Consider the following 27889-nt stretch of genomic DNA (forward strand, 5'->3'; position numbering starts at 1 on the left):
GGGGAGAAGAAAGACGGCGTAAGAAGAGATGAGAGAGGGTCGGAGACCTTCGTCGTAAAGAGAAAGACGAACACGGAGAGAGAGAAAGAGAGAGAGAGAGAGAAAGAGAGAAAGCACGAGCGGAGAAACAGAGACGGAGAAAATACGTGCTCCGGGCGTGTGCATGCTTTTCAGGGTTTCCGCGAGAGCGGGGGAATATGACGGCGGTGACGTCAGCCTGAATATTTGAAGGGGGCGAGACTTCAAAAGAACACGTGTTACGGCGCTAGGACGCCGCTTAAATAATGCAAAGTCAACTTACTCTCCCGCCGTGCCGTCCCACGCATCTGTCTCTTTCTTTCTTTTCTTCTTTTTTTCCTCTCCCCCTCTCCCTCTCATTCTCTCTGTGTCTTTCATTCCGTTCTTTCCGTTTCTTCCCTTTCTCTTCTTCGTTTCTCATTCTCGCAATCACATACTGCCTTTGTCGCTTGTTTTCTCCCACTTTATTCTACAAGGACTGTTTCGCGTACGTGCGCGCTCGCGCGCACACACACACACACGCAATCTGCCAATCCTTTTTTCTCTTTCCCTATCTTTCCGTTTTTATATTTCATAACTTATTGTATTATCGTGTTATTTTTTATATCTTACGTTTATGGGGGACCATTCTGCGAAGAATTTTAAACATCGTTAAAAAAATATGTTTTCTATTTTAATAAATTTAAAGATTTGTGTATATGAGTACGCGAAGCTCATTACACATATGTGTATATACATATATATTGCTATATTTTACGCACCAACCTCACGTTCCTTTTTGCTTTATGTTAATTTCAAATTTATTCATTACAACTGTTTACCGAATATCGCGTAACGATCGTAAATTTTTATCCACCGACATTCTCATTCTTACTGCTTCAGAGTGATAAATGAAACTCTATTTTATTTTTCGTCTCTCTCTCCCACATTTTATCTATCTATCTATCCGTCTATCCATGTATGCATTTCTCTCTCTCTCTTTCTCTCTCTCTCTCTCTCTCTCTATCTCTTACTAGCACTCTCCGACACTCGACTCGAGTCCGAAGTTCGTAACGATCGATGTTCCCGCCCTGCCGTATATACCGAGCGCGATGAAACGTTAATGCAGCGAGGATCGCTCGTCCGTGCCAGGAATTTCGGATTTCCCGTGTACCGCCGCCGATTGGCCGCTCATATTCGCTGCGTTTGCCGCCGTTACGAATTAAGAGGGTCGGCCCGCCGTCGATTTTCCTCCTCCTAGCAGCCGATTTCACGATCGAGATTTCCTCTCGCGCAAGCAAACCAGCCAAGGGAGGCATATGCGGATTGTTTTCCCAAGTTTACGTCGAGATTCAGAAATATCTTGCCCGATGAATATTTAGAAATGTATTTTTTCTAAACGACAGCACCGTCTATCTCGATACTTTTTTCCAACTCGTGCATTTTGAACATTAAATTTCGCGATAATTAAGCGAGGCTAAATTAATTGAAAAATCGATAGAAATAATATTTTGTTGTCTATTTGATTTAAATTTAAATTTTCCATGCTAAATGATTCTATAATTAATCGCGGTATAAGTTTTCGAAGAGAAAACGAATTTGTTGCGCATCGTTAGAAACACCTTGTAGATGGAAGACGGCGCGACGGAAAACCAGGAAGCGAGGAGAGAGAAAAAAGAACGAGCGTCGACGGCGAAAGTGTGTCAAGAAGGGTAAGAGAGGAAAGTCTCTTCGACGACAAACTCGCCACCCGTGATGTGACTTTTTTATACTCGGCGCTTAAGCTCGTGGCTGAAAACGCGACTGACAAAGTGAAGTTTTCGCGACAGAAAGTCGACGATCGCGAGACGAATTTTATCACCTTGTCAAAAAGAGAGAGGGACGGAAGGGAGAGAAAGAGAAAAAAAGAATTATTTATTTATTCTCGGAGCACACATAACATAAATGATAAAGTGGCACGCAATAAAATGTGATAATAAAATATTCTTTTAAAGAATATTCGTCCCATTTGTTGTATTCGTTTTACACGTGTCATATTATTTCTAACAATTTGTCATATTATTATAAATTGGAGAACACTTGTTAAAGGCTTATATTTGAATGTTAGATTTTCCATAGCTTGTAATAATACGATAAATAATATCGAATTGAAACGGCAGTTACGTTATACAATAAACAGTCAAACAGTATATAATAACATTGGAATATGATCGATAGAATTAATATCGTTGAAGAGAAGAAAAGGTCGCTTCAAAATAGATTCTAATAAATAATTAATTTGGGCGAGAGAGAAAAATGTGGAGCGGTTCCGTTAGAAAGTGCGATGCATGAGATAAAAATATAATAGTTTCTATCGGCTCACGGAGAAAAAGGAGAAAGTGGATTAGGACGAGGAGGGAGGTAAGGTAGATCGGATTTTGCATAAATGCGATGCGAGAAGCTCCGAAGGGTCCGTTCGATCTATCGATGCGAGAATCTCGACACGGCTCACAATGAAACACGTATCGAACGCGAGATTTCTTATTGTTTCCGGCGATTTGTCGTATCTCGCCGATCAGAGTTGTTCCTCTCAAAGAGAACCTGGAACGTGTGTGTGCGAGGAGGAAGAGCGGGAGGGGTGTACGAGAGATCACGAAAAGAAAGACTCTCGCGGGAATAAGCGTAGTAGTAGTAGTCGTAAATTTATATTTAGAATCTAGGACGAGAACTACTCTTTAAGAACGGCTCTGAACGAACAAAGAGAGTTAACTGATAACGGTATTAATCTCAAATTGACCGAGATACTTGCAACAAACATACCTGTACGTATCTGTGAAATTTATCAAATTATAAAACTTTTACCAAGTACAAATTTTTAAGGGATAAAGCTGCCTCGGTATTATCCTCGCGTTCTTTATTCGATCTACTTTAATGATTCACTTACCCTGAAAAGCGGACCATCTAGATATCTTACAATATTGGAAATCTCTCTCGCAAACTATACGAGCCTCAGGTATCGATACTTGCGAGAAATTTTTGCGCGTTCTCGGACAAAAAAAAAACAAAAAAAGAACGGTGAAATATGGAGGAAGGGGAAGGGGGAGATGAGAGGAGAGGGAAGGGGGAGGCGAGCACGGAACGGGTGCATGAAGCCGACCGAACGGGATGCACGTGCAGGTGCATCGGTAGTGGGGGGCAAACGGGAATTCGCGCTGTCGCACCCGCGCATTTACCCCACCCCCTCGTCGCAGGGCGCAGGATTACGGTACCACCCCTGCCGCCCGGTATACCCAGGCCCTCTGTTTTTAGTCCCGCTTTTTTTTCGCCGATTGGCCGCCCGTCCCGCCGGCCGGCCGGCGATGCGCCGTTCGCGGATCGGACTCGCGTGGGCGTTCGTTTTCGACGCATCGTGTTACATTTATCCTGCGCTACTGCACTACACGATTCCTGCTTCCGAGAGACGTTCGCGATTTAACCACGGGAGGAGACCCCCGAATGCATACGGGCCATCGCTCGTCGTATCGTTCCCGGAAAAAGAAGTCTCTCTCTCTCTCTTTCTTTTGTTCGCGGAATTATATATTTATCTGCGTTAAAGATATATCATTTACTTGATTCAATAACACATATCACTTGATTCAATTAAAATTTGTAATTTATCGATTAAATAATTATTAAATGGTCATATGCATGTCGCGATTGTAAATCGTCTTAGATTAGAGAAAACTGGATGCGTAGCGAAAATTTTCATAACTGTTATATATTCTTCTCGTAACGTCATTTTCTCCGAATGCTCCGAGAGCCAGAAATAGTAAATTGAAGAAAAAATATATATAAATTTTTACCTGCATAAGTTTGAAGAATTTAAAAATACATTTAATCAGGAGCGAAAAAAGAAATAATTTATTTAATCACATTGCTAGATTAAAATTATAATTTTTTATCAAGCTTTATATTTAAATCTCTTCAAAATTTTATCTCGATAAAAAACTGATGGCTATATAATATTTACATACTAAATATATAACATGTTATTGAATCACTACACATCGAGCATTATATTAGAGCATTATATTAGAACTGAAAACAATAACATTACTCGCTTATGCTTACCGATACGTAGTATTTTCGCTGTTCACGTTTCGCTGCACTTCAGTCGCCCATTTCGCCGCATATTAAATCCAATTAAATCCAATTGACAGACCTCCGGACACGTCACTTTGTACTATTGCAAATTAATACACAGATCACTCGCGTACTCGATACACAAATGCCCGATATCAATTCGACACTCGCGATTTACTTTCGACGTAAACAGAGAAATCGTAGGGGGCGCAGCAAACTTTTCTTTGCGACTATCATTGTCGAGTCGTTTTACACGTAAACGTAAGGAGCATTTTCGCGTGCCTACGACACTCGGAATCCGTACTAACCGCTCGAATAAGTTATGCCACTTTCGAATTTCAATTCGCGCGCGTTCGCTAACGTCTCGAATTACAATCTCCCGCATCGATCGCTACAACAGAAGATCCACTCTGGAATTCGGCACTAGCATACTCGCTTGATATTAATTCGACACACTCGACGTTCGTTCGCACTCGCGATTCACTTTCGACGATAAAAGAGCGCGGCCCAACCTCAATTTTCGTCGCTACGAATAAGTCAAGAAAGGCCATTTTCGCGCGACTATGGCGTCGCAATTCGAGCTCAATGCGCACTTGTTGCCGGTCGCGACGCTCGCTCCGCCGCATCTGCCGCTGCTCCAAATCGCCACGATAGCGCGAGATAATGCGCAAAGACCCTCGTACTATCGATACGACACTCTCGACGCTCGTTCGCGCTCGCGACGACGGAAAAGAGCGAAAAAAATGGGAAAAAGTACGACTGCCGACGAAACGTCGACAAACCGGCGAGAGACTGGACGTTACACTAGCGCCGCACATGCGCAGTTTTTTACTGCACTTTTGAACTCAACCGACGCCTAATTCGCGCATTAATCAGCGAATAAATGGAATCTAATGAACAATAGTCCCGACTGTACGGCTAAAAGTAATCGTTATTTTTCGCAGAACAGTCGTGAATATCGTTCGCTATTTTCCACGATTATTCGCCGATTAACGCACGAATTAGGCGTCGGTTGATTTCAAAGGTGGCGCACATACGCGGCGCTAGTGTAGCGTCCAGTCTCTCGCCGGTTCGTCGTCGTTTCGCCGGCAGTCGTGCTTTATCCGATTTTTTCCGCTCTTTTTCGTCGTCTGAGGTAACTCGCGAGCGCGAACGAGCGTCGAGAGTGTCGTATCGACAGTGAGAGTCTCTTTGCGCGTTATCTCGCGCTATCGTGATGATTTGGAGCAGCGGCAGATATGGCGGAGCGAACGTCGCGACCGGCAACAAGTGCGCATTAAGCTCGAATTGTGACGCCGTAGTCGCGCGAAAATGATCTTTCTTGACTTATGCACGACGACGAAAGTCGAGATTGCGCGCTTTTATCGTTGAAAGTGAATCGCGAGTGCGAACGAACGTCAAAGTGTCAAATTAATATCAAACGAGTATCCTAGTGCCGAATCAACATTGAGCGAATCTTCTAATCGACGTGCGACTTCGGCGACATTCGAAGCGATAATACTCGATGGCGTCGAGATGTTACAATGTCGAAGGAAAAACACTCGCTTTTTTCTCGAGTAGGCGGGAGGGGGAAAGCCCCGCGGCGTCATATCATGCGCGGGACGCTGTGTGTGTTGTGTACGTGACCTCCGCGTTCGACACATTTTACGTGTTACGTGGAGAAAGAAGACGCATCGACACTTTACAAGCTTGGAGACGATATATGTATCAATCCTCGCTTTCTCTCCGAGAAGGACTCTCGCCCTGTTCCTTCTTCGTTCGACGCATTTCCTGAGAGAGAAGACAAACTCGATCCTTCCGCTTTAAGGACAATCTTTTCCCAGCTGCGTTCTATCCGACTAGAAAGTTTCGAGAGGTAGGTTCAAGTTTATTTCCATCCGTTTATTTCTCTTTTTTTTTTTGACGCTCTTTGTCTTTTTTTTATATATAATATTTTCATTAAAATATCACACTTTATTTCGCTGCTCTCTAGTAATATTTAAAAAATCTTAACAGTCGAGTCTTATATTGTTGCAAGTTTTAAAAATATTTCATCATATACTCTATCTCTCAATTTACTTTTTTCGCTCTTTATAATTTTGAATAATTCTTACATGTTCTATTTTCTCTCCGCGTGACAATTTTTGTAGAAAATCTTTTAGCATTATCGACGGCGCGAAATGCGATTGTGTGTAAGATATAAAATTGATTGCACATTTTCTTATTCGTACTGAAATGGATCTGAATTGTAGTATTCGCGACCAGTCTATTTAATAATCTATAAATTGTGAATAAAATAGGCAGACAGTAGATACTTGTTACCTTTTCTAATAGTCATGACAGGAAATTGTAGTCTGCAATTTAGTTTGCCTTTTGATTATTCGATCACAGAGGGTAGGAGCTCAAAAAATTAAAGTCGACACATAACCGAACTATTATAAGCTAAAAAAATCAGCTGAATAATACAACTAAATTTTCTACTTCCGTCGATGTGCTTATTACGAGAGCTCATAATCTAGCAGTATTTCAAAATTTTATAAACGCTCCAATTTTTTTTTTTTTTTGTAAAGAGATATTCGTCATCGTTACAAGCTCACGATCATCTTACGTGTTGATATATTCCGAAAAACATATGAAACGTTTTAAAAACACAATTGACATTCTTTAAATGAATAAAAAAGAGCAGAGACTTGTGTTCCTGTTTTATGATTGACACGTTGTTTCGCAAGATTGCGTCACTCGCAAATGCGTTATAATGGTATCTTTTCATTTTCACGCGATTGAGGAGAGAGTGAGTTTTGTTTTTGTAGGCGGGACGCGGAGACAGTTCTTAGTTTCGGCGAATAACGCGGGAAGAGAACCGGGAAAGTGCTCTTAATCCGAACTTCGCCGCTGTGCTTCGGGTCGGGAATACTAATATTTAATCGGCGACGCAGTTTGAAGCACCGTCGTCGGTTTGCGCTTCGTAACAACGAGCGAGCGAGCGTCGGATTAACGTATCTTGACGTAATGTTTGCCGTATGACGGGGATTCTTAGAAAATCGAGATTTACGGCGCCGAGCCGCATAAAATCGACGTACACGCCCCAGCGCCCCGACAAAAATCTATAAAAGCACGCGAGAGCTAGCGAGCTTCGTAACTTGAGCCCCGTCGCTTTCTGCGCGAAAAATGAATCACGGCTTGATATTTCGCGAAACGCGACTCGCGAAAAAACATCTCGTGAATCGTGAGACCCTCCGCAAGGTTGGTCGAGTAATTGAAGAACGCTATGCGTGAAAGAAACCAAGTGTGTTGCATACTCTTAAACTCATCATTGCGTAAAACACAAGGCTCTCAATCACGCCAAGATCATTAATAATAATTGTAAAAGTATTTTCAAAGACTCGTAGATTTGCGTTTACAAATATTATAATTTTGATTTATAAGTTTCTACACACACTTTATTTTCTGTTCGAAGAGAATGATGCGAACAATTCTCCGAAATAATATGACGTATCTTCGCGACCGAGCGGGAGAAAAGAATAAGACTAAAAAACATTGTTGTTGACATTGCTACAGTTATTGACAAGCCATTAATTTACGTACTTTTATAAGTTTCCACCGTAGTAAATGTAAAGCTGGAAAATTTACGATGCCGAAGAACTTCCTGCTCTTGAAAGCAACTCAGTAAATTTGCTTTCATATGTTGGCATGGCTTGTCGTGTGCATCGACACAACTTTGGAGATACTTTTCCTATTTAATGATAAATAAATCAAAGAGATACAGGCTTGCAAAGTAATTTCATTATAATTCAAATATCACGTCAGGTGTTCTAAGACATACAATATAATATTATCTTACAATTTTTCTCTAGAGAGATTGAAAATACATCTCGAAAATAGAACAGCATTGATAATCGATAACCTTCAAACTGTCTTATTTTTTTGCTTGCGATCAATTTATTAATTTCTAATTTCGTATATAACAGAAATTCACATGAAAACAAAATCGTCTTTTAGCATTTTGTTATGATAAAACAGAAAGAAAATAATAAAGTAATAAATTTAAAAAAATAAACCATATATATATCAATAAAATATTTGATGAATTGCTTATTTTATCATTTTCTTTCTGTTGCGCCATAAAATCTGAAAAGACAATTTTGTTCCCATATATCCCATAGAAGTAAGTCTACAGAGATTGGCAGTGGCATCTTTGGCCGTCGGTGGCGACAACCGGAAACGTCGCGCGGGATCCTCTCGCTGGCGAATCGCGGAAAATCCGAAGACGAGATGAGACGAGACGAGACGAGGCTGCCACGACGAGTGGGAACACGTTTCGAAGGGGTGTTTTTGCACGGCGGAAGTTTTAACGCAATTACACGAGCGACTCCTGGCGCCTCTCCTTCGTGCCTCTGTCCTCCTTCTCTACCCTTCGTGACACTCTCGATCCCCTCCTCTTCCCTCCTTACCTCAGGTTCTCCCCTCTGGTCCTCTCATCCTTCGCCGTCGCCGCCGCCGCCGCCGCCGCCACCCTCGCAACCGCCACCCATCACTTCCTCGCCCACGAACCTACTTTAGCTCGTACTTTATCTTTATCTGTTTTCCACCCCCTCGTTCTCTTGCTCCTACCCCTCCTCTTCCTCTTTTCGCCGCGCCCTCTCCTCCTCTCGTCACACTCTTCCCTCGCCGCGCACGTCATTCCGCATTATTTTCATTTTATCGTCAGCAATCTTGGTTAATGCAATACCCCCCGTCGTCCGGGAACCCTTTTTTATTTTGCGTTTGAATATTCTATCGCGTTACCGCGCCGTGGAAACCTCGCGGCTGGAGGACGGGGAGGCGGGAAGGAAGGGGGACGACACCCCGGAACCCGATGGCGTAGCACTTTACTTCCGTGCGATAAAGATCCTCTTGGCCTCGCCTTCGAACCGACGTGGCATGAGCTCATCCGAACTGAGAAGAGATTCTCTCGCACGATACTGCTGTTGCAAACAGATTCTTTTTATTTTACTTTAAAGAAAAGAATATTTGTCGGAGGAACTTGTTCTTTTTTTCTTTTTTGTTTTTTGATCGATTTAGTGAGTCTTGATTCTTCATCTCTGCGTGTAATTTAACATCTATATATACAGTGAAAAAACTTTATTATGTAATGAATGAATAGCATTCGCAAACATTTGAGTTATTGCTTGCATATTTAAAGTTAGTTTCCAGAGTTATTAGCGTTGTTGTTTAAACTTATCGAATAATTCTTACTGTTAGACTCATTCTCAGAAATCTTGTTGTGATAATTATTATTTTTTTTTAATTAAATGTTAATAAACATATCAAAGAGAGAGTTTCTTTCGAACAATTTTTTTCCTTTTATATATTATTGCGACTAGATACTTGGAATCGGAAAGTCTCGCGCACAATCGAAACGCGGCTACAATTTAATTCGGAAGTAATCCTTCGACCGATTCGGAGATCGCTCGAGGTGGACGGAGCGTCTTGTTCGAAAGCATCCCCTCGGCGAGATTCGCATCGATCGAATACGCATCTTCCGCGACGGACATTCCTCAGAGCAGACGCGAACCCGTCGCCACCGCCGTCGTCGTCGACTTACTTTCCGCGAGTCACCGCGTACATGGCCGGGCGCAAGACGTCGCTCGACGTAGTATCGATCGCCAGATTAATTTGTAGTCCAGACAATGGGCCGCCATCTCTGCCGTCTCCGGCGATACATCGAACGTAACGTTACGTTGTTTCGTCCGCGTCTTTAGTACCAATCGGTGCACCTCCCCTTTGCGCCGGAAATAAAACAAGCGGGATGATTCTGCCGAGAGATATCACGCGCCTTTATACCGCCTAAGATATTTCCAGCTTTCCAGGATCTTATCTTCGCTTTCGAATACCGTGTATGACGAACTTTTTCTCCTTCCGACGCGCGTGAAATTTTAGTACCCTTGGCAATAGAGCGTCACATTTTGCATCCGCATCGACACGAATTCCCAAAGTTGCATTTACATAATTGGATAATTTATTTTAGCTGAACGCTCGTATTTTATTTCAAGATAGCTCATCTCATATGCTATTTAAATGCGAATTTCAAGAAATGTAAATGTAAAGAAATAGCATGTTAATATATAAGATATATCAGTAAGATAAATATATATCAGTAAGATAAATATATATCAATAAGATAATATAGATAAGTTAAAAATGTTTAACTTTTACTATTGATCGAGAATAAATGTAACCATTTTTTTTTCAAAAGAAAGAATTTCATTCGCGAGAGAGATTAAGATGTACAAATTCTTCGCAACGATGAACGCACCCTCGGTTGGGTAAGCGTCTCGAGTCAGCTGCCTATCGCTTGCATTCCGAAGCTGGCCTTCCGCAGCTCGGTAGCGGCGACGCATTCGGCCGTTTCTCGCGCACATTTCTGGGCCTTTTTTATCTGATCCAGACCACAATGCAGGTATCCGCCCGCTTATCCGGCCGTGCACACTTCCGGGTATAAATGCAGAATGACGAAAGCAAATTTCCCTAACGATTTTGATCCCTTTGAATGTGCGATCTTTCACGATAATAAATTCTCACCTGTCATTTTTTTTCGAGGAGCTCTTTTTTTTTCATAAATAAACCCAAGCCAATTTTTATTACGTCCAATAATTTCTCTTCAGCTCTCCGATGTCAATTTTTATTATTTATAATTAATAATTTCTTTTCAGCTCGTCTCTGATGCGAGATGTGTCCGTACGTTTCTGAAAGAAGATCGGTGCGCCCCCGTTTGAAGACAAGCTCTTTATTTTTCCTCGTTTTTGCGACGTTTACGCGACACAATGGTGGGAAATTTTCTTCCGGAAGTAGCGCTCCTCCTTGCGACTTCTGCCTCGCGAAAGCGGAAAGGGATTCAGCAGGTAAGTGTGAAATGCAAGCGGTGTGAAACTCGTTCGGCGATCGACACGCGCGTGTGTTGCACCGCCACCTTCTTCGAAACGCAATCTCGTCGGCACAATAGAGTATAGAATTTTTAATACGCCGCCAGGTAATGCGAAACGAGGCGCGAGACAATGGCTCTTTCTCGGGACTGATTCGCGCTCCTTTATCTTGACCTGGCGTTTCCTATACGAACCGATACGGTCGCCATCATCGCGAGACTTGGGCGTCGACAACGCGCGAAATTCGCGAACGCATTCATTACATCAAAGTGATCCCACATGTGATATTACGTATGTATCTTTTGACGAAGTGAATTTTCTAAACGTCGCCACGCGAGTGAATAAATTTGCATAAAGAGTAAAGCGTCTTTTTTAAATCTATAACAATTTTGCATTTATGATGTGTCTCAAAGCAAGATCCGAGATATGAAACAAAAGAAACCGTACAAAATGTATACGGTTTATGCGCATTTTATATAATCGTCTCATTTTAATAATACGCATATTTCGCATTCCCAGTGGAAATCTTCGAATCAGGCCGAATGAATCAGATTGCCTCAGAAATTTCCGCGACATGAGTCATCGACATAAACGAAATTATATTTCTGCCGTCTAATGGCAACCGCTTATGTGTATTAACATTCGCCAGGCTGGCGAACAAATTCGTACGCGCGCGCGCATGACTCAGCCTCGCTAGAGAGAGAAAGATACAGCCGTTAGAATATATAAATACATAAAGCATTCGCGTCGTACACCGACGCGTCGATTAATCTTCGTGATATCTCGATCGATCCGCGCGAGATGACGGACGGAATCGCGCCCGTTGCCGCCACCGTCGCCGCCGCCGCCGCCGCCTTTCGTCTCGATACAAAGATATATATAGATATAGGCTGCTGCATTTTTCCGGTTATCAGATTTTCCCCAGGGATATAAGGCGGTGCATTTTCGATTATCTCTGACATTATTTTAGGATAGAATACATGACCTTGTCGAATTTTCGATATAAATTTCACGAGATATTTTCTATAAAGCCAGTGAGATTTCGTGGAAAATAATTATGTTACGATGATAAATCCGGCTTCCCGAAAGTCGTATAAGATTCAACGGCGTGATAAAAATATAATAAAATCTCAATCTTTCTTTTTCAACAATTTTAAGTGAAATTTATTATGCCTTAGATCGAATATAAAAAGAGAATTATAATGTAAACTTTTATCGAAATTTTCTCAAAGTTATAATCGGTTCCAGTCCTGTTATTCTCTATAATCTTCAAAATTGCAAAGACATATTTATAATTAATGCTACTCGAAAATATTATACAATTTAAAAATGTACCACTTTAGTGCATGTGAATATTTCCGCGAAAATCTGTGCGCGCCGCAAAGGACAACAGGACATGTACGCGGAGTCTCGCCCTTGATATCCCATTAGGCGAAATTATAAGCTGAACGACTCGCGGGAATAAAAAAGGTCAGAGGGCGCGGAACAGAAGGATAGGAGGGGGAGGGGGGGGGGAGAGAGACAGAGACGCGCGCAAATTTCTATACGGCGATTACGGGGGCGGGGCATTATTGCATCTATTATTTCCGCAGGTTGCACGCGCCCATTATTCCTGGGGAGGCTGTCTCTCTCTCTCTTTTTCTCCCTCTTTTTTTTTTTTATTTTCGGCTCGATGTCAGCGCCGGGGCGAAAGCACCCGGATGTGTAGCAACGAACGACGAGGGTTTCATCGACGAGGACGCGCAGAGGACGGAAGGGGGACACAGCGGGGGTGGAGGTGGGGCCTGGGCTGCTGCCGGTACCGTAATCGAATATCCTAGAATTTAATTTCTATCGGTTCGTCCCGCGCGTCCGACTTTCATATCGCGCTTTTTTGCGACAGTCATTAAATCTAATTTATCGTGACGCTCGCGTTTTTCAGGCATGTGCGCGACGGCCTCCCTCCGCTCTCCTCTCTTCCATGTTCGCCGCCCTCGGCAGCGGCGTAACGCGGCCTGAAAAAAAAACGGGCCCCTTGGCCGAGTTCCCTCCTGCCCTTTCCCTCCCCAGAGTGTACTGTCGCGGTGCAACGATCGCACGCTCTCTTCCTCTCGTACGTATACGTGTAATTCTTCCCTTTGTAATTGAATACTATAAATTAATCCTTTGATTTATCCTTTGATGCATCCGTTTCGTATTTCATGCGCGCTACTGAAGCGATCAACAATCGCTACTTTGTATGGTAGAGGTTGATAAGCGCGGGCACACAAAGAAATTGCACGCTGTCGCTCAATTTAATGAAAAGCCCAATTTTCCTCGTCCAAACTCCAATTATATTTCATCTCTCTCTTGTGTACGAAACGGGAGAGAGTATCGCGCGCGATTACGATCAAATTACAATCGCACAAATTACTTGAAGATACGGAAAAACTTTGCTTGTCATTCATCGTACACTCGAGCGTACAGTTTACTCTACAATCAGAAAAGCTTCTTTCAACCCGGTCAATGTTCCTTTTTGTCTTTCATCCGCGAGAGCGATGCGTACCGCCAAAGTGCCACAATTCTGCGCCGATATGTAGATAGTCCCGACGTTTGGAAGAGTTAGCCGTGTCGCGCGTAAAAGGTACATCGCGCTCCCGAAAGCGATCGGGAGAAAAAATTACGAACGCGTCGCGCTATCATCTACCGCGCGGAGCGGCTTCTTTTTTTTTTCTCTCCCCCTCGCTCGCGTCGTCCCCGCGGCTCACTGGCAGAGGTCCAAAGGACGAGCGGTCGCGCGCGCGGCCGTTGATCGATCGCTGATCGAGCGGAAAGAGGAGTAGAGGTAGGTAGATAGGTAGATAGAGGTGGAGAGGCGCAGCATCACGCTCGACTCTCTCTCTCTCTCTCTCTCTCTTTCTCTCTCATCGGCCTGCTCGCTCGCTCGCGCGCGCGCAGATAACGACGAGAGGTTATAAATCTCCTTCCGGTCGGAATCGGGAGCGAAGCAATCTGCGGAATGGTCCGGTCATCCGTCCATCAAGTCGCGCGCACCGCGACGTGCAGTCCACGTATTAATATATATCTGCGGGGGCGGTTGTGCGCGTGCATAGAGCTGCGTGAGACGTGTGTGAGTCTCTGTACTGGGTGTTCGAGAACGAATATTACGTATCATAAGGGAAGACTCGACGGACGCCAAAACCGAAGCAAAAGGCGAAGAGTATAACAATTGACTATCGTTAAAATTTATCGTATTAAAAGACTTATCTAGCCCGTTAAAGACGATTAAAATGAGAAGCAATCTCTTTATACATTATTGTTATTAATTTGCTCAATTTATTAAGAATTTAACTATATTTTATATGTTGTATACAAACATGAGAATATCTCTCTCGGCGTTGTTAAAAAATAATTTTTTCCTCAAAGTCTTTAAGTTCAATTCTTCTTTTCGTATTGTCAAAGTTTTTGATTTCAACGTTAAACATTCTCGTAGCTAATTAAAACGCAGATTTTTATTGACGTCAAAATTATCTCCTCCCCAATCTCTAATCGTTCGCAGCATAGATACCCTCGTGATACCAAATGTCGGGGGGAAAGATTTTTACTAAGTTCTCGTATTATCTTTGATTGAGTCGCGCACCATATGGTGCTCCCGGGACACACTGTATACACGACCGCGTGTATACGTGCACGCGTGTCGCCCTGTACATATATACGCGCGCGGTAGCGGATGCACCGTGCATGCCGCCGTGACTGCAAGGACCGCTCTCTGTTTCTCTTTCTCTCGCTCTCGCATCGTCCTCCGTCCCTGTCGCTCGTTCTAGTCCGGTATTTATGCGCGTTTCGATGGGAAAAGGCAGCGCAACTCGGACGCGACGCAAGATAATTTCTGATTTACCGCGAGCTCGCCGGAGCTGTCGCCCGCCGTACATCGCGCGGAGATCCGTCCTGCGCCGCATTTTCGAAATGGAAACCCACCTCCGCCTCCTCCTCCTCCCCCTTCCCCCTCTCACCCCATCCCGAATCCGCCGTCGCGATAGCGTTCCGGCAACGTTCGTTCGACGGAACTCGAAAAGGAAAAAAAAATGAGAACGCTGCGTATGCTCGGAAATCGGATGTGATCGTGAAAGCTAGATCGGCTGGCAAATTTGGTCGTTTCAAAAAGCCGAAGCTGCAAAAATGGGTTATGTAAATAAGGAATGAGACGCTTTTAACTCTTTCGAGATAGAAGGTTGTAACTTCCATTCCGTTATTAGAATTCTGGACGGTCGGTTTATTAGATAAGCGAGTATTGAAGCTTTTTCTTCCCGATCTCGATGGTTCTGATTTTAATATTATATTTTTACGCGTATAATCTAGATGTACGTTAGTAGACGCGAAACACACGTAAGTCAAACGAAGCTCGACGGAAATAATACATATAGCGATTCTTGGAGGGGAAGGTGAAGGGGAAGTAATGCTGAACCCCCTTATAAGATCAGCATTTTTCCGGAACAGCGACTGTGCGTGATGATGAACGATAAAGAGGTTCGCTTCCCTTTGCTTTCCACGCCGCCGCCGACGCCGTCGTCGTCGTGCATCAGGAACAAACGCGATGTACCTCTGTGCTGCATTTCTGATCGAACCTAGTGCACGCAACGGCCGTTCCGCGGAATTTCAGAATGTAGGGGAGGGAAGGGGGGATTAAACGATCTCCGATATAAATGCGCGCCCGGCCTTTCTTAACGGCAGCGATTTGCTTCGAGATTAACTCGTAACTGATCGGACGTCGAGAGTGTCCGTCAAGATTCGTCTCGTAAACCGAGATTTCGGATATCTGGATAATCGCTAATCAGGAATCGTTTTTCACCTCCGACTCGATTATTTGCCGCTCGTATAAAACAAGAATAAAATAATGTATCTTTTTAATCTTAATTATTCGTCACGTCAGATATTAATATTAAATGTTATCCATGATGCATACACGATTACTCCTTCGTGCTAGTTAAATTGTCGCTTGTTTTTCCTCGATGTCGATATAGTAGTATACAAGTAAAATATTTGTTCCTGCGAAAAAATTCCAAGTGCAGACGCGGTCCCGTCGCGAAAATCGCGACTGGGGAATCGGACGATAAAGAGCGAGGCGGTGGTTCCTGTCCGACATGGAGTGTCCGCCGAACGGTACACCACGATCGTTACATTATTACGGAGTGGTCGTTGCGGGAATTTCAAGTCGACGGGAGCGTCTTTCGAGCCGTCGTCCGGCTGAATGTTTCACGAATAGTTCCGCGGACGTTACGGGTGGACGCGCATGCAATTTTTATCAACGAGCGGATCTTTCGCCTCCCTTTTTGACCGCCTGTCTCTCCCTCTTTTTCTTTCCTCGCTTGATTCCCGCAACCCCTTCGCGTTACCCCCGCTCCCTGCCCCGTCGTTGTAGCTCGTCGGGGGTTTCCCTCGAAACGCTTATCGTCGTCGTCGTCGTCGTCGAGGGGAAAATACCAAGGAACATTAAGCGGTCGCGTTTTCCCGGCGTATTACTTAAGCGATCCGACATCGATTTCCGGTCCGAGGGCATTTCCATGCCGCGAAATAATGCATTCCCCGAGCGAGCGTCGCCGCGAAGGTCGCCGCCTCCCACGGGACCGAGCCAGACGCGGATTTCAGGATAACTTTCTTTCGAGCATTCGAGAGCCGGCACTCGAGGCGAATTCTTGTGCAATTTTCAACGCGCGCCTTAACGTAACCAGTGCTCCGGAAAAATGGACCATCGACGTCGAGGCGAGTTTTCTCTTTCTCTCCGTCAAGATGTTGGGAAAGGGAAAGCGGAGAGGGGCGATTTATCAAATTTTCTAAAATGTCTGAGAAAGAGAGTAATCCGTAAATAGACTAGTTGTATAAAGCTTAGGGCAACGACAAGTCATTTCTCATCGATACAAATTAATTCACGATTATCTAGCAATAAAGATATTATTTTAAAAATTATGCTTCTCGTAATTAAGATATTATTCACTTCTTGTAATTATTTCTCGTAATTAAGAATTTATTTATGTTTATTTTTGAACGCTTCAGAAATATTGAAAAACATTGCTCGATATCGAATTTTTTTTTTTTTAAATAAAAATTGAATATAATGCAAATAGAGAGAATATAATATTGCATATATATTTAACATCATGATGAAAATCTTATTCTACAGTCTCTCCGAGAAGATTTTAACGAAATTTTAAAAATATTGTGGAATTTGTATTAACGAAAATATGTAAAACATGAAGAATTGTACAAAATCACGGGAAAAAATCGTAAAGGAAAGAATCAGTAGATGAGAAATCTGAAATACTTTATCCATCTATGCATTATCCCGCGGCTATCGGTTGGCGGTTAACGATTCCGTGCAGATAAATCCCATCTGGAATATATCCAGTCCGGTTAATCTATCGTGAGATTTCCAAAGAAAGGAAGAAAAACCGGCGCAAGAAACATTTGCGCTCTCCTAGCGCGGCGCGTTAACGTCGAAGGAGACAGAGGAGGAGAGAGAAGGAAGGAGAAAGAAAAGGGATCGTTTAGAGAAGAGATATAAAAAGAGGAAGGGGTAGAGGGAGGGAAAGAGAGGCTTCTCTCGCGATATCAAAAGAGGGGAGAGGGCGACGGAACGGCGTGAGGAATCGAGAGAAGTTAAGTGCTCGGGCGCCTATGCGGTCCGGTTACCCCAGGATTATATTCCAAGTATTGCCATTATGCGAGGAGTTTCCTAGGAAGGCAATTTTCGAAATATTTAAAATACATACCATTATACCGCCGCTAAGCCGGCTTTTATTATAAAATAGTCCTCCACCGAAGTAAGGGTGGCTACGTAATACGCACTCGGGACAGATTGAGAGGAGAGGGAAGAGAGACGGGGAATCGCGCCGGGTCCTCCTACCTACCTACTTTCGAGATCTCACGAGCGAAGGAATAGCATAACCGCTGTGCGCGAGTACCCGCCAATTTCTTCCGGCTCGTCCTTGCGGACGACGCGACCGAGAGCGTCTTGGAAAAAAAAGCCAATTGTGCCGCCGGAAGGATGGAAGGGAGAGGTTGCGATTATAGGAGTCTGTATATCTCCTGTCAGGCACGCTCCGGTGTGTGTACGCGCGTGTCTACGAAAAACTAGCTATCGCGTGCGGACTTCGCGTGCGCCGATGGGAGCGCTCGCGCGCAAAAAAGCCGGCAACTGGACCGAGCCAGGGAGCGTCTTCTACTTTGTAAGTATAAATGCGGGGTCGTCCCGTGAGAAACGCACGGAGCGGATTTTAGCCCTAATTGAAAGTGGTCTTTTTAATATACTTGTTGAAAGGAAGAAGAAGAAGAAAGAGAGAGAGAGAGAATGATTCTCTTCGTTTTTTTCTTTTTATCTCAATACAATTAATACAATTAAAAGGTACAAACATATATATATATATATATATATATATATATATATATACATATTAAATTGACACAAGATTATGAATAATCAATTTTAATAATTAAAAGAAATTTCCTGTTAAACAATAATCAGCTATATCAAAAATTATATCTTATTTCTCACCTCAAGAACAAGCTTCGTCATAACGTGTGATGTATTCTTCTTATGTAAATATTTCCGGAATACGTGAGAAATTTCAAAATTATACCTGAATATACATATTAATTGCCTAAAAGATGAAGCTCGATTGTCTTATAAAATTGCGAATCTCCGAGGGATCGGTCTTCCTCTCCCGGAACAAAGATGCGCAAAAGCGAGATCGCGGAGAGTCGGAATCTCCGGAGCAGCGTCGATCGCGTCAAAAAGCGTGAGGGAGCTCTCTCGATCACTTCTGACAGCACGGTAATCGACTTGTGAGCGCGACGCGAGCGATACGCGCGAGCCCGCGCTCGTATCGCGATCGTTTTCTGGACCGAAGGGCCGAAAGGAGGTGGACGGAGACGCGATCGGGGGATGGATGGGCGCGGGATCGCGCGCATTTTAATACATCGGGGGGCGGGCTTTTCAATTTTGAATCCCATCGGGACGATCCTCTCGCTCTCCTGATGTATCGCTTACGCTACCCGTTGATCAACGCGCCCGATCGACGTGTGCGCGTTTTTACGCGCGTTACGATCGTCGATACGTACGCGCGGATATATATGCGCGACGAAGACAACGGGCGCGCGATTGTGTGCCGATACGAATGCGCGGGATACGACACATGCGGGATGCACTCGCACACACGCGAGCGTGCGACGCGCGAAAACACAATCAAGGCCGCGCCGGGCAAAAACACTAATTTAAACGGAACGAAGGAAATATGTAGTCACATCCGGTGTATCAGGATGAATGGCGCTCGGTTACTACAATTCACGATTTACTGTTTCGCGACTTTTTTCTCTGCCGACGCGTCGGGGATCCGTTCTCTCCTGCCGGTTTTCTCCCTCCCTCCACCTCCCGCTCTCCCGTCCCTCTTGCGCGTTCGCGCTCTTTCTCGCTCTCGAGTCACCGGATACGAGGCAGAAGAAACAAAGAGGTAAAGCGGCGGGAGGAGAGAGGAAGAGAGAGAGAGAAAGAGGATGGGGATGGCAGGGCAGAACGATCCGGGAGGTAAAGCCGTTATTGCCAAAAAGGATAATGCGAGGGAAGATTAAATTTTTTTCGACCCGCCCTTTCGAGCTCCACCGACCGCGTGATCACGCTTTGCTGCTTCTCGTGTTGTACACTGTGTACACTTTTCGGGGGATGTTCTCGCTCTCTTGCCCTCTCTTTCTTTCTCGTCGTCACCCTTTCCGAGCGTCGCGCTTTTTCTAGCCGATCGAGCGATCATTTCGTGAAATAAGTCGATACTGCGTAAATCGTCATGTTTTAACGCTTCTCCTGTTTTACAATTCCTGACACAATTCTAATATCTCTGGATCTTTTCTCATATCGTTACATCATATATAATACTTAAAAAAGAATGTGTTTGTAAGTTTTAATAAATAAATTCTTGAGCAGTTTTTAAAATGTTCAATTTAAATTCAAACTTAATCTTACTTATAACTAAAATATCGAAAATTATTTATTGTAAAAATAACATTCATTATCATGATTGCTAGATTTAATTGCTACTTAATGATATTCTCCGTAGGAAAAATAACAAATCGCAGATCCGATGCGACGTGAATGATCGCACAATTAAACGTTATGATTAGGGCACGATTAAACGAGAGATGTATGTGCGTGGACCTCGCGCACGACAGGTGAAATATAATTTATACTTATACTAAATACCGTGTATATATGGTCATCGTGAATCCCTATCGAATCCGGGTCTCTTGGAGGTATAAATAATTGTTGTCTCTGGTTTTCGCCGCCGGAGGCGAGCGACTCATAACTCAGGACGCTCCCTGTTGATTCCCTAATTTCCGACGAAACGCATAAGGTCGATTGCTATTTAGGAAAGGCTTAGAGCGCTATTTCATTATATATTATATTCGTTAATATGCGTCCAATAAAATATCAAAAATTATAGAATGAAATACCAAATTTTTTATACGATGACTTTTCGAGCGGTGGGAGCAGTGGAGACGGAGGAACGAATCGTTCTCGGCACATATGTTTGTCTATGCGTCGTGTGATAAAGAATGGGATATTATTAGAATAAATTCGACCATGATATTCGATGAATCTCCATATGATAATTTCATCTCGATGTATTTATAAATAAGCTTTAGACTTTCGGGAAGAATATTTTCTTCTCGGAAGAAGATACTGGGCTTTGCTATCGAGAGATTAATTTTTAAGTAAAAAATTGTAATAAAATCGGGATCGATTCTCATTCTAGCTTGAAAATTTCGCTCATTGATCGCGTTATTAGAATTAGATCTAGATAAAGAGCATAAAATGTCATTTGAACACAAATTTCGAATGAATACAGGCATTATTCGTGCGCGTTTTTTCCTCTAAAACATTTCATCATTTCTTTCATGATTTTCAACTTGCTCGCGTATCTGGAATAAATCAATCCTAAAACTTTCACGCTAATACTGATTTACTATTTATATAAATGAAAACATCGCTTTCTCTTTTCCTACATTTCTCTCTGTCTCTTTTAAAAGAGCGACGTATTTCATCCATTTACTGCAATCTTCATAATTACATTTTATTTCATTTTATCCGCTTCTATAATTATTCCATCTCTTTCTCATTCTCTCTCTCGTCGTATAAGAAAAATTCCATGTCGGCGGTGCTTGGCAGCACTCTCGCGGCTTGGCATTCCGCGATCCCGGGTCCGCCATTGGCTTCGCCCGCATCAATTAGGTATTTTAATCGGAAAGGCACCGCGGAATAGTTGCGATACTACAACGTCGCGCATTAACGATACGCGCGCAGGCAGGCATGCCCAGAGAATTGGAACGTGGTTGCGTTAACATAATGGAATTCCGTGGAATGTTATAACCATTATATACATATAGCGGATTACGTCACGACGCGGCGGGGACGCCAAAGCGGGCGCGCGCCCTACGAGAGAGAGAGAAAGGGAGAAAAAAAGAGAGAAAAATAACGCCGCTTGCCAAAGAGTCGATCGCTCACCTTAATTTTCTACATTGTACTCTCAGACGCGTGCGAAGCCGGTCTGAGCCGGTCTCGCTTCGCGATTTTCCGCGCGTAAACGCTCGTGAAACAGTTTCCTGCGCGCGGACACGAAGCAGTGGTTTCTCTCCCGATATCTAATTTTTCATCCGATTCTAGATATGAAATCTCGCCATACTTGTGAAAATTTACCATCTCTTCGCCGAAGATGCTCCCTTCGGATAAGGGTGTAGGAGTTGAGCCAACAATCCGCGTAATCCAACACTTTGAAATACCGATTATTACAGCATCAGCTAAGATGATAATTAAACTTATTTATGTCTCGTTTAGCTTTGAAACTCGATATTCAATGTATAATTTTCATATTACGTATAACTGTTACGTTATATTAAAATTGTATTAATTTTATTCTACTTATCAGATTCCGTTACGCAATATAAAAATATAGTTGTAAATTATAATATGTAAATATATTATATATCTACACGTGTCTCTAGATTAAACGAATGAATAATACATCGAGCGTTTATCTCTCTTATTTCTGATTATATTGCAGTCCTAAATCATAGTTTTTGTGAGCAAAACATGCGATCATTTGAAATTGAATCAGAGCACTCTGAAGTCCATATATCAATCTTATCATTAATACAAACAAAAATGGCATAATTACTCGATACCGCGAGAAAAAAGAAAAAAACGTTTCGTTAAACGGAGTCGATTGTCCGGCCTAAGTCGGCGCGACCAGTCCCCACCGTCCGACGGTCGTCGTGCTAGTTACAAAACGGCTTGTAACTAGCCGCACGCTTAATAACTTGTGCCGGTAGCGAACGATAAATAATGCAGGAGACACCGTCGTCCCGATGTAATTAACGAGAGCAGTCGATACCCCAGGCTTGTGTGTGTAACCGGCGTGCGCGTGTATCGACGCTCGTGCGTGCACAACGGCCGTCGTGCGTACGCTCGAGTGTGCTTGTGTCACGTACGTGCGCGCGAACGCGAACGAGCGCGGTCAATATTTGTCATCCGCTTTAACAAAAAGAACGTTACAAAACGCTCGGCCGGATGCACCCCGGCCAAATATTGACTGCGCTCATTGACGTTCATTGATACTCTCAATTAGCGCATACCGTCGAAGCCAATCGCCGGGTAATTGGGATGGCCCTCCACCACCCTCCGCGGGAAAAGCGCGCGGGCCTCTCTTTCCCATCCCTTCCGTCCCTCCTGCCGTTTTCTCGTCCCCGCTCTCGATCATCGCGGCCGTCAGACGCGAACGATTTCGGCGCGAAAACTATAATTGGCGGCGGCCGCCAATCGACTCGAGTCGAGTCCGTCCCGTCCACGACTTTTCGTGAAAGAGCGGCCAATTATACGGGAACCGCCGCTAAATACGGGACGCCGTTGCCTTCCTCGAGGATCGCTCGTTTGCTTTGGCGAGGACGAAACGCGCGTCCTAATGACGTGAGACGCGCGCCAAATTCGCGTCACCGCGTTTTCTCGTTAGCGATCGTCGACCGGCCGACCGTTGGCTATTTCGACCGGGAAAACGTCTTCGCTCGTTACCGGCAAAATTGCACGATTTCGAGTTAACCGCCCCGGAGGGTGAAACTTTTCCGTCGAGAAGGGAAGTTTGCCGCCGCGGGAGAAAACCAGCGCCAGCGTTTCTTATTTCGATTCACGGCGGCACGTTTTGATATCGGCGGAGGAAACTTTTAATTGACTCTCTCTCTCGTTGTCGAATTATTTCTAAATGTTGACCAAATATATTGCAATATATTTCTCTCCTCGTTTATATTTGTTTATCCGATATCGGAATAAATTTAAAATACGTACGCGCGCGCAAACTTTTTTAATGCCGATACAGAAAAATTTATTTGCTCGTTTATTTAACGTTTTAACGGTAAGATTAGATTTGTAATTCATAGCCTGCTAACGTACCGTTATTTAAATTAGAAAATGCATTTTATAAATTTTCAACTTACACATGCGTAAATATTATAAAAGTAAATATTATAAAGTTTTTTCCGCAAAACTAATTGATTATTTTAAGATTATATTTCTCGAATCGTACAAGTCCAACGTTACTTTTGACGGAAATGCTTTACTTATCTTATCATTATTAATAGCGAGTGCAATTTTAATTTTTTTTATCACCTTTCGGTACTTAATTTCTGCTAATTTATCTTTAGCAAAGAGAGAAACAATATTCTTCCAGTATAAAAACAGGAAAACTATATATACAGCACATCGGAATATATATCTGAGTGGTTTGGCGTTATCATGAACATAAAAATCTCCTAATTACAACATTCCATGTAATTACGGACTTCTTGTTATACAATTTGCATCGAAAATTACATATCAGCACCGACACGTACAAAGACAAATGTTCCTCCAGGGAAAAAGATTAATCGCATAAAATAGTATCAGTATGCTTGTAAAGAATCATTCATTCGGCAATGATTCTCAGAGATATCTTATAACAGTATGATCTAATGGCTAACATAATAAGTGAAAAAACTCGTTATATTACGTTTACGATCGAAAAAAATCACGATGCATTTAAATTTTTTAACATATGATATACATTCAACATCTTCGCGAATCGTGAAAAAGCACTTACATTAATGACAATAACATTTCGCTCTGCGTGCCAGCACTAATAATTATTTTCCATGCTTAATTAACATATTTAGAAAATTTGGCGAAAAAGTTTTCTTCCTTGCATTATTAAAATCTAGTATGCTGATCATTTGAAGTCGTAAATTTGTTTTCGAACTTTGGACTTACCCTTTCCTCCTCCCGAATCATCTCCGCGATGCCGGGCTTGATCTCAAGATCGTCACCGACAGTCTGACTGGCGGCGCCCTGTTGATGATGCTGCTGCTGTTGCTGCTGTTGCTGCTGCTGTTGCTGCTGCTGCTGCTGCACGCTGAGCGGTTGACCGTGGGCGCCCAGGTGGTTGACGGGCGCGTGCGGACCGGAAGTCACGTGGCCGGGCACGTGGTGGGTCGACAGGGGGTGCGAACTCTGCTGTCCCTGCGGCGGTGGCGGCGGGGGTGGTGGTAAGGGCAGCGAGACAGGAAGCTCCTGCAGATTGATCTGCGGCGTGACGGAGATGCTAGGCATACTAGGCGTGCTAGGCGAGCCCAAGGACCTAGGTGTCGAGCTGGCGGTCGGTGGTATCATGTTGTGGATATCGGGCACGACAATGTTGCCGGCCATCACTTCTTGATCGTCGGCAATGCTACCGGAACCGTGTTCCGGACTGTGATGCGTGCTGGACGGCGAACGTTCGCCGGACATCCGGCGGCGTTTTTTCCGCTGCAACGCCGCGGTCGCGACCTCTTCCAGAGTCGGTCTGGACGTTAGTTCCTGTTCGCTGTTAACGTCCGCGAGGCCGCGAATTTTGAGACTCTCCGCGACCTTGAGCAGCGGCCCGATCTGCTCTTGGGAGACGTTGATCTCGCCCTTGTACATGAATTCGACCGCAGCCTTGAGTTCCGGCCATTTGATGTCCTTCATGATGACGATCGGGTGTTGGCAGGGGTTATCGAAGAAGAGCGCTTGAAAATACGGACTGCAGGCCGACAAGACCATCTTGTGGGCCTTGACGCTGTGCCCGTCGCAGGCTAAGGTCACGTCCACGAAGCTTTCGCTCTGTAAGAGTTGATCGAAGACGTTTGTTAGATTAGTCTGATAGTTATTCCAGCGCAAACAAAATTGCTGGGGTGACCCAGCACCGCTTTGCTGCGTCATGATCGAGCGCGATGTGGCTTCTACTTGTCTCGTTCCGCAGAGAGAGTATCTCTTCCTCCTTCCTCTCCTTCTCTATTGCACCGCACGCTTCCTCTTACGCTTTCTCTTCAACCTGTTCCTCTCCTTCTCTTTGTTTATCTCTTTCCGATCTCCTCGTGGTGCGTCTCGCCCCGGATTCTTGTCGTCGATGACGTTTGGCCTGATCGGATCAGTAACAAGGCCGCATCTGCAACACACACATGCACAGCCACACGTAAGCTTCCAGATGTCCGCGCGAAGGGACGCGGGGAGTGAGTAGCTTTATCCGCGCGCCTCGTGGCAACGTGCGCGGATCTGTCAGACGCGAACCGACGCGGGCGTCATCGTCCCGTTGGGACGTCGCGGTCGAGCATTTTTTAGCCTAGCTCCGAAACGTGGCCCCGAATACCGTACTCGAGTACTCTCTACTCCACTCCCGCTCGAAGAATTAGAGTCCACCTTGTCTCCCCCAACGAAGCATTATACGCGATGGAAGTTCCCCGAGGGATCAAGACAGGGCTCGCTTCCCTGCTGCGATGCACCACGCGACACACTTTATTCTCTTTTTAGTTTCTCCCTTTAGTTTCTATCTCATCACCAATCTCAGTCTCGCAAGGTCTATCGCTTTTTGTCCGAGAGAAAAGTCAGATTTCACCATCAACCACCCACCACCAATTATCTCAAAACGCGATTACGACCGCAACAACGACGACGACGTTGCGGCTTCTCCGACGGAATCCCACGTTACGAGTACAACGACGAATCGCGACGAGCACCGTGCGACGTACGGCGCGCGGGTGTCCGCGTGAGAGGCGCGTGTTGCGCGCGACGAAGGGTGCCGGAACGACAAGCGACGTACGATCTACACCCCGTGACGAGCGCGTCGCGACTGAGAGGACCAACAGCGCGGCAGCGGTTCGCTCGAGCGGCAGTGGTGGCACCATGCGCGGCTCGGCGCGGCGCGGCGCGGCGCGGCAGCGGCAGCGGCAGCGACGACGGCGACGGCGACGGTGGCGGCGGCGGCGGCGGCGGTGGCGGCAGCGGCGGCGGCGGCGGCAACGGCGGTGGCGGCGGCAGCGGTACGGCCGATATCGCGCGCGCTCGCGTGAGGACGCGGTGCGGCGCGACGGCGGCTACAGCGGCAGCGGCAGGAGAGAGAGACGCGTATCGCGGCAAGGAGATGGCAATGCGCGCCGCGCGGGTGGAGGCGCCCGCCGCCGTACCTCACGCGTCCTCACGTTCCCCTCGCACCGCGGCAATGCCGGCCAATAGCGCGGCTCGCCTTCCGATCAAACGCGCCGCCCCCGGAGACCGCCTCATACCTCCTCTCTCACTCTCGCTGACTTCCGCGAGGCCGCGCGTCTCGCTTTGTCTGCTGTCCGAGAAGGAGAGAATTCTCTCTCGCGCGGCATCGGCCCCGGCGAGGCCCACCGATCGGCCTCCCGAAACGGCGATCCGCTGATGATGATGAGAGGAGGCCGCGCTTTGCTGATGGCGGAGGTGGTGGTGGTGGTTATTCTGTCGTTACTAGTATCACTGAGCGGTGGTGGAGAGCACGGCGGGGCAGCGACGGCCACGGCGACGGTGACGACGACGACGACGGCGACGGCCACGACACGACGATGACGACGACGACGACGACGATGATGATGACGATGACGGGGACGCTGCTCTCTGTTTCTGCAGGTATCGCGTACGAATCGATGTATTCTAGGAAAGAATCGCGCGATTTGTCCCTGCGAAAGTAGGTTGCATCTACTTCGCGTGAACGATGAGATTTAAACGAGTGGGTAACGTGAAAACAATTTTTGAGAGAGCGCTCGATGAAGACAATTTCAGATATTTACGACGTCTATATGAATCGGGAGACTTTCTCGAAGTAAATAATTGTCGAGATGCGTTTGCTGAAAATGTCTGCTTTATTTAGCATTAGAGAAAAGAAGGATGTGCGTATTTCACATTGAAATTGAAGTAGGAAGGAACAATTTCGAGGAAAGAGACGGAATCTGATTCAATTTGATTTCTTCATCAAGATGCATCAGCGCGATTTAATTTACGAGCGCTAAAAAAAATTATCAAGATTTGTTCTTTTACAGCAGTTGTAAGTGAGTTCAACGAACGCTGGCGGCGGCAGCGACGTCAAGAGACTTGTATAAACGCGGACGGCGTTTTTGAATTTGCAAGAAAGCTCTCGAGTCTCGCGCATTAAGTATAAGAATCTTATTGCACCTGCGCACAATAACGATTGTTGTGATAGCGACGAGATGAACGACTAGAAACGTGCGGCATTCTAACCGTATCTTCTAAATGAGTCTTGTGCACCGCATTACACAGCTCGATTACTCGCTGCATTCTTCTTGGAAAGTTACGGCGGTAATAAATTAACGCCGTAAGTTGATGAATGAATGATATTTTACACCGTGAATCTAGAACATACTCCTCAAAAGCCAGAAAATTTATGATCTCTAGTTGTAAATACATATGTCTACGACGATTTTGAAATCATTAAAGATAGAAATTATAATTTGGCAAAAAAATAATATATAACTAAATAAGGCAAAAAGATGGAGATAGAACAGATAATTTTTTACTTAGGTACTTGAGTAATGGATATCTGGTATCAAAATAATTC

General features: G+C 44.7%; 1 protein-coding gene and 1 long non-coding RNA gene across 5 annotated transcripts in view; one reads left to right on the top strand and one right to left on the bottom strand.

The window, feature by feature from the left end:
• Window positions 1-27889, bottom strand: part of LOC105255611 (protein bric-a-brac 1) — a 336203-nt gene that overhangs the window by 227538 nt on the left and 80776 nt on the right. For all 4 annotated transcript variants that reach the window (XM_020028896.2, XM_011265002.3, XM_020028897.2 and 1 more), the window contains exon 4: window positions 24271-25465. In XM_020028896.2, the coding sequence (XP_019884455.1) occupies window positions 24271-25239 (969 nt within the window). In that variant the 5' untranslated portion in view covers window positions 25240-25465. The remainder of the gene's footprint in view (window positions 1-24270; window positions 25466-27889) is intronic.
• The window catches only part of LOC112637769, a 96034-nt gene continuing 74037 nt past the window's right edge, over window positions 5893-27889 (top strand). The window contains exons 1-2 of the long non-coding RNA XR_003122710.1: window positions 5893-5953; window positions 10770-10958. This is a non-coding gene — a long non-coding RNA (uncharacterized LOC112637769). The remainder of the gene's footprint in view (window positions 5954-10769; window positions 10959-27889) is intronic.

Source organism: Camponotus floridanus, unplaced genomic scaffold, assembly GCF_003227725.1.
Source record: "Camponotus floridanus strain SB8 unplaced genomic scaffold, Cflo_v7.5 scaffold2, whole genome shotgun sequence".
Lineage (NCBI taxonomy): Eukaryota > Metazoa > Arthropoda > Insecta > Hymenoptera > Formicidae > Camponotus > Camponotus floridanus.